At 51.1% G+C, this 7,349-nt stretch overlaps 1 protein-coding gene across 1 annotated transcript; it reads right to left on the minus strand.

Annotated features, from left to right (window-relative positions):
* Positions 1-320: 320 nt before the first annotated feature.
* Positions 321-6,680, minus strand: OGFOD2 (2-oxoglutarate and iron dependent oxygenase domain containing 2). Its single transcript, XM_080355480.1, has 7 exons — positions 6,539-6,680; positions 6,399-6,455; positions 4,880-4,990; positions 4,295-4,394; positions 3,113-3,237; positions 2,378-2,635; positions 321-1,191 (listed from the first exon to the last, which is right to left on the minus strand). Exons 1-7 carry the CDS (start codon positions 6,659-6,661, stop codon positions 916-918), a joined length of 1,050 nt encoding a protein of 349 aa, XP_080211606.1. The 5' UTR covers positions 6,662-6,680; the 3' UTR covers positions 321-915.
* Positions 6,681-7,349: the final 669 nt, after the last annotated feature.

Below are 7,349 nucleotides of genomic sequence, written 5' to 3' on the forward strand. Positions count from 1 at the left end.
AGCAAAGCCCAACACCTTCACCTTTTCAAAGCCTACATGCTGCAATTATTGCCGTTGAATGAATGAATGCATGAAAAAGCCCTTTATAAATGCGGTGTTATATGGGTATGTCAAATAGATACAATTAACATTCCACAGAGCCAAACGGAGCGACCAAATTAAAAGCTATTTGGCTTCTTTAATTCATTTTGTGGATGGGGGAGGCTGTGATTTCAGCCCGTGGGCAGCGAGACGGGGAAAGCGCTTGACCCTCACCCACCAGCTGCTGCGGATCCTGGTGTCAGATGAAGCAGTCCCTGGCCTGCCCGTTGCACCCAGCTGGAGATGGTTGTTTTATATTCCTACCTGCTCACATAACTGAAGGAAGGGAGTGAACGTACACTCTTGCCTTCCTCTGGGAGTTCTGCCATGTGTGCAGGTGGCTCCCAGAGCTTTGTCTCTAAAGCCTGTTTCTGTAAACCTCAGGTGATGATAATTCCACACCACTCACAGCAACCTGTTGTCAATCACCTGTGTCTCGGTTTTAAGCAGATCCTTCACTGACCCAGCAACCAAAAGCACTTCCCTGGGTTGAGTCTCTGTGGACAGCAGAGCAGGTGTAAGTGTGGGGTTTTATTGTTCTTTTCCGTTTACAGTGGGACTGTAATCTTGCTGTTGGCACTGAGCTCTTTAAAGGGCTGAGCAGCTTTGGGTGTTTTCCCTGCAAACATTAAAATATTTACAGAGTCTTTGTGTGACCTGGTGAGCCTGGGTACCAGCTCTCTAAGCAGCTGCCTCCCCTGGTTGGATTGGGTTTACATCACTTTTGAAGTGATGCTACTTCTTGTGTGACTCAAAGAGCCTGTTAGTGCAGACAGGGAGGCCAGAAAGGAACTTGAGGCAGCTTGGTCTGGGGAAATCAGGCTCTACTATTTGCTACCACAAGGAACAGAGGTCCACAGTCTCGGGTACATCATCCTCAAGGGTTTGTGTGAACCCGTCCCCAAACCCTTCTGCTTCCACCAGCTCAGGCTTCTTGTTGCACATGGGGCAGAGCTGGTTGCGGATGGTGGATGATCTCATCCAAACGATGAGGTTCCAGCGTTCCCCGGAGGCGATGGGCAGCGCCCCGTGGATCTGCCCTCCTCGGTGTAGCAGCCCGTGGGCTCCCACGTGTTCGATCTCTATGTACTTTGGCATGGGTGCAGGATCCTGGAACAAAGGGAGGTGGATACAGCGTTAGCCCAGAAAATCCCCAGCAGAACAATGCTCAGGCAGGTGAGACTTGTCACCTCTTCACCCACAGCACCCAGAGAACGACGTGGAGGACTCACTGCACCTCTGAAATGCAGCTGCTTCAGCAGTGGTTTTGTACAACTGATTTCAAGTAAAACACTCTCAGTTCCAGGTCCAGAGGGAATTTAAAGGCAGTTTCATTCAAAACCCTCTGGTTTACCAGTGTAAGGGTGCTTTTACCCTCCTTGCCAGGAAGAAGCAGGGGCTGGAGATTTAGGTTTAAGTCTCATCTGAAATAGATTACTTCTCTCTCAGCACCTCCCTGTTCTTTATTGCAGCTGGGGAAAGACTGGTTTGTGTCACTCCAGCTTCTACTGCAATAGCTGTCTCTGTCCTCTCTTTGAATTGGCTGCAATTAGCTTGATTATTGGTAATGTGCTTGTAGCAGTGTTGGGGAATAGACTGCCAGAGCTTATTGAAGTATTGGGTGTACTACTTCTTACAGAGCTTAGTTAGAAACTGCTTATATGGAGTTTGGTCAGCGTAACTTCTGCAAGCTGTGAACCTTTAAACTTTCTGCTTTAAGTAAAAAAGGCCAGAGTTTTCAAATGGGAAGATAAGGGGAGAGAAGTGAAGGAACAGGATGGGTCTGACAGAGCTTGTTTTCTCCAGATGCAAAATAACAACTGAAGGTCAGAGCTGTAACTGACAGCCCCTCTAATGAAAATTAGGGGATCAACTGAAGAACAGGGAGACTCCAGATTTTAATTTTGCAGTTGGCCCAAAGTGACACATGGGGGGTGCGGGCTGGGACTGTGGGGGTGCAATTGTCCAAGGTGTTTTTTCTGCTGAGGGTCTCCTTCAGGAGGCACCGGCTCAAGCTGCTCTGTGCTGTGCCTCATGAATTATACACTTTTAGAAGAATTTCTGGAATCTGTGCCTTAGTCTCTGCTGTGGGAAACCTAGAGAGAAGGAACTTCCTCAACAAGTAGAAAAGGCTCCTGTATAACCAAGACATTCAAATAAAGGGGGAAGGGACAGAGAAAGTTTAACCATCAGAGGTGAATAATTGTTTTTCAAACACAGTTAATGCCTTGAATCTTTGGGGTGAGTGGGCAGTGAGGAAGAGAATCAGGATCCAAATTAGCAACATGCTCAGTACCTGGTTGAAATCCCCAAAGTACAAGTTTCCTTCTGTGAAGTCTTTTCCCAGTGAAACATTTAAGGTGACTTCTGCATTGTCATAGTGAGAGCTCAGATCCAGATCTTCGTGTAGCGAGTACTTGACAACAAACGCTTTGTGGCTGTCCAGACAGGAGCCCCCCAGGTCGGGATAAAGCAGCGCCGTTATGGGCCGCAGGTATTTTTCACGCAGGGGTGTGATGAAAGTTTCGTCCATCCCAAGCTCATTCAGCAAAACCTGTCTCAAAGAGAGGAGATGGGAACAGCTGCCCGACCACATCTGCTGCTTCATCAGAGCTGCTGCACGGTTGTTGTGTTCCCTTCCAACCCTCCTGCTGGCTCAGATGAAGAACTGAGGAGCAAAGGCTCCAGCTACAGGCAAAGGAAGGAGGATCAGGGTGGAAAGTGAGGAGGAACAGAGTAAGATCAAAAGTTGAGTGTTCTTTAAAAGGGGACTCCTTAATTTAAATGTGCGTTGCTTAAATACAAGGTACTCTTTGCTCTGAGATACCAACTCCCATCCGCTTGCATTCCCCTGTTCTTTTCTCTGTGTAACACACATTCTCTCAACCCTTTCACCTCACAGGGGCTGTACTCAAACTGCGCTGTGCTCAAATTACAGGCATTTTGAAAGGGAACGGAGTGTGAAGTGAGGAGCTAAATGGAATCTGCTTGTGAATGCTTCTCCAAAGAAGCGCGAGAGGTAGAGTCCTACCCCATAGTTATTCATGGAGTTGGGCCGGCCTTTAGGCATGTCCGACTGCTCAAAGTTCTCCAGCTCATCCATAAAGGCTTGGCAGAACTCCTCTGTGAACACCGGGAGTCGATAGATCCTCTTGTCTGTGAAGAGAAGGGAGATGCTGTTTATTGGGGAAAATAAGAGGTGAGAGTATCCTGGGCTGTCGGGCTGTGCCGTGTCAGTGGGAACGCGGGACCCACGCGCTTCGTTTTGTGCTCAGGCCCAGGAACTGCTCCCCAGGATCAGCTCTGGGATGTGTTTGTTGTTCTTCATGTTGGACCCTTGTTCCCAGGCTTCCCCATCCAGTCAGGAAAGCTGGTACTGATCTAAATGCCGGCTGGGTGTGCTAAGGAAATGTTTTGAGAGTCTAGAGGAAGAGTGGGGAGTCAACAGCTGCCTGGTGGGAGGAGATCAGGGTCATTTAGGGGGTGATGGGGGATTCTCTCATCCAGCCCTGTCCTGGGAGGACCAGCCCTTCTGAGCTGCCTCTCAGGGTAGACCCCTAAAGGTCTGTGCAAGGGGAGCTCAGTATCGAGAGAAGCTGAGATAAAGCCAGCATGCAAGAGCTGTGTGTCTGGAAATGGTGCCTTGGACATCTCCAGGAGCCCAGCATGTACACAACATTTGCGTCTTTTTTGCCTTGAGAAAAGGAGGAAACTTTGCAGCTTTACCTCTACATTTTTTCAGCATTCCTGGTAGGGAGACAGCTTCCCAGATCCCCCAGGGAAGCTGAAAACCCAGATCTCTTTTTAAGAGACTGACATCTAGCCTGAAACTATTTCAGCTCAGACTAACCAACAGGGATTGTCTGAAATGTTAAAGCACTTGGGGAGGGAAAACCAAGCTCCCTGGACTAAGAGTGTTCTTTCAGCCGGCTCCCCAAGAGGTTGTGGTACCAAAACCTGCTGCAGCCAGAGCCTCTGGTGACACACAGGCAGCCTGGGACTGGAAAAGCAGAAATCAGGATCTCATCCAGAGCACAACTGCTGCACAGTCCTGCCTCTCCAGAGACCCTCGTCAAGCAGAAAATAACATCCTGTTTATCTCGGCTGTGTGTCAAATCTGAGTGATTAAATCAGGGCTTGAAATGAGCTGTTGTCGCTGGAGCTGCAGTGTCACATGCGGAGATCTTTGTGGCTGATGAGTTGTTTTCTTTACCTGAGAAGGACTCGATGTAGCGCAGGAGGCCGTGGAGATCAGCATCTGGTGATGTGCAGTATCTCACGATTTCTAGAAAATCTGGGGCCAGGAATGAATCCTGGCATCAAGGGAAAGACGATAAAAGGACACAAACACAATTATCTTGTGCAGTCTTACAGCCCAAGAAGGAAGCGGATTTCCAGGCAGCCACAGGAAAACATGCAGAGTCTAGGGAGCAGGGCTGGTAGTCACACTAGTCTGTGTGCTAAGCCCATAAAGGCTGATTTGTGTGGCTGTTCATTAGACCTGTTTGCTGCAACAATGTGTTAGCTCTAAATGACTAATGGTATTGTGAGTACAGTACTGGGGCGGGTGCAGCTTTGATAGGGAATGACCCTTATCTGGCTGTACCTCAGATGGAATCTTGCCTGGAGAATGTTACACTGGGAAAGTTTTAAATCCAGTTTTAGTATGCTGTGCTTCAGTTTTAATTCGGTCCAGCTCTAGCGCATTGAGCAATCCCGAGCAGAGGGCTTCCTACTGCTAAAATAAACCATGAGGAAACTCATTGGGTGCAAAATAGATCCCAAACATCCTGCCTACCTGCAGAACATACACTTCGGGGTGTTTTCGTTTGTAGCACTTTGAGATGACGGCTTTGCGTTCCACTGACTGATGAATTAACTGTTTTCTTCTCTGCACTTCTGCCTCGATCTATAAGTAAAAGAATAGAGCATATCATTAGAAAATCAAAAGGGACAACTAAAACAGTTCCAGGAATTTGCTTATCGTTTTAAACCTCTGGGAGACAGAGTGTATAGCTCCTCTTTGCTGTAGTCAAGACAAGTCCAATAAATATCTGAAAAGCCAAATGCCTAAGAGGGATTTGAGAAGCTTTCTCTTTATGGATGGCTTAAAAAAATAACTGGAGTCTTTCTGTGGATGTGTCAAGTGGAGCTGTGAGATTTTAGCCCTTTCAGGCATTCTGACGCCTCATGAATCGCTGGCCTACGCTTTAAGAGTCCGGCTTATGTTCTGACAATAAACCATTGTCCAAAATAAAGACATTTGCTGGGAGGGAGACAAGACTTGTCATGAAGGGATTACTGCTAAGTGTCGTGGGGACAGGCTAATCTGTCATTTCAGAGCAAGCAGCTGTAGTAGCAGCTGATTCAGGCAGCTCTTCCTATTTAATAACCCCCTGAGATCAGTTTATAACATTCCTTAGAAAATAAAGGAGGGAGGGTGTGACCAGTACCCCCTGCTCCTGACCCTGGTGAGTGGAATTGAGTATCTCGTCTTCTTTTATGTGATTATTTTTGAGTCTAGATCATGATGGTTATATAGAAACAACAAAACATATTAATATCTGACCTGATCTGCAGTGGGTCCAGGTGATTAGAAATTGTAAGTTAGATTAAACTAAGATCTAGGGGATTCAAAATTATAAGTTAAGATCTAGAAATCCTGAGTTAAGTTGTATTATAAATTCTGCATTGTGCTGCATATTGTGCTACTTTGATTTTGCTTGTAGAAGTTGTGTCATTCAAATACAAGAATCCTGGGCTACGCTAATCATAAAGGTTTGTTTTCTTAACAGGATACTAATTGTAGCTATGATTTAGCACCAGCATCATCCCGATAAAGATCTCTAAAAGAACCTGTCTGTCCACATCAGTGTCAGGTAAAACTGGAGCAGGTTGTGTGACAGATCTCTGTCCCTGGAAAGAAATGACACTGATCTCTGCCTGGAGCTCTGTAGGATCCCTGGGTGATCCCGTCTCAAGGCACTTTTTAAAAGTAATCGCCAAAAGAAGGGCCAAGGAAAGACAACCCAGAAGGGCGCTGGGAGCAGCTGGCTGAACCCAGGGCGGGCACTGAGGGACGTTTTTCCATAACCTGTTGAATTACAGCATTTACTTGCAGGGTGCAGCCAGTGCTAACCCAGCACTGGCAGCGTCCAGGAGCCGGGGGGGGATTTTTCTCATCGGTCTTCTCTGGAGAGCCGAGCCCCGTTCCCCCTGGTTCCCTTCGCACCCCCCGTCTGTGTGGGAACCCCTCAGGTGAAGGGGAACCCCTGAGGGGGTCCGTGGGCCGCTCGGCCGGGCTCTCCCGCTCTCACCTCCCGCAGCGCGGTCTCGAACTCGCGGTCGCTCCTGCAGCCCTGCTCCCGCAGCGCCTGCAACATACGGGGCCCGTCACCCGCCGCCCGGCCCCGGCCGCCGCCGTGCCCGGCTGGGGGTGCCCCCGCCCCGCCGTTACCCGCCCGTGCTCGCGGCGGAGCTGCGCCTCGTCCCGGTACCGGACGTGCAGCCCGTAGCGCCCCACGAAGATGTTGTCGGAGAAGAAGCAGGCGCAGGCCAGGAACGGGCGGCCCGCGGACATGTTTCCCGCCGGCAGCCGGGGCAGGAGGCACCTGGGGTGGGTCCCGCCGCCAAATGGCTCCGCCGCACCGCGGGGAGCGCCGCTTCCGGCCGAGCGGGCGTGAGGGAGGGCTCGTCGGCAAATTCCGAACTGGGAGAAAAACGAGGGTAGGTGAAACTTGCCCGGTTTTTTCCAGTTTTGGGGGGTTTTTTGGTCACCTCGGTGGCGGCGCCACGGCCGGGACAGCCGCTCCGTTGGCGGGGGTTGGTGTTGCTGGGGAGCGGGGCCGGGTCTACTCGAGACGGCAGCGGCCGCACAGGGTTGTTTGCAGACGGTCCCTCCGAGCCAGCGCCGTGCCCGCGCCCGGGCGCGCTGCCGCTGTGCGCGCGGGGCGGGGGCGCGCGGGGCGGGGCCAGCGCCGGGCCCGCCCGGCCCATGCTGGCCATGGACTCGGCGCTGCAGGTGGCCGAGGAGGAGGTGGTGGCGGCCGAGCCGTGCGGCCCCAGCAGCAAGTTCGAGGACATTTACCGGCTGCTGGCCGAGGGCTGCTTCCCGCCCAGCTTCTGCTCCATCAAGAGGAAGAACCTCAAGCGCTACGCGCAGAAATTCGTCGTCGACGGTGGGGACCCGAGCGGCACCGCGGGACAGCCCGGGCGGGGCGGGGGGACCCGGCGGCAGCGCCCGCCGTGCCCTTGGCCGTGGCCTCCGC

Source organism: Nesoenas mayeri (assembly GCF_963082525.1).
Source record: "Nesoenas mayeri genome assembly, chromosome: 17".
NCBI lineage: Eukaryota > Metazoa > Chordata > Aves > Columbiformes > Columbidae > Nesoenas > Nesoenas mayeri.

Bases quoted from the DNA above. Each gene is read 5' to 3' on its own strand.
- OGFOD2 (XM_080355480.1), bottom strand. From the start codon at position 6,661: ATGTCCGCGGGCCGCCCGTTCCTGGCCTGCGCCTGCTTCTTCTCCGAC. The intron at 6,456-6,538 runs GTAACGGCGGGG...CGTATGTTGCAG, and splicing joins TCCGCCGCGAGCACGGGCGG to GCGCTGCGGGAGCAGGGCTG. The intron at 1,192-2,377 runs GTACTGAGCATG...CCTTTGTTCCAG, and splicing joins ACTTTGGGGATTTCAACCAG to GATCCTGCACCCATGCCAAA.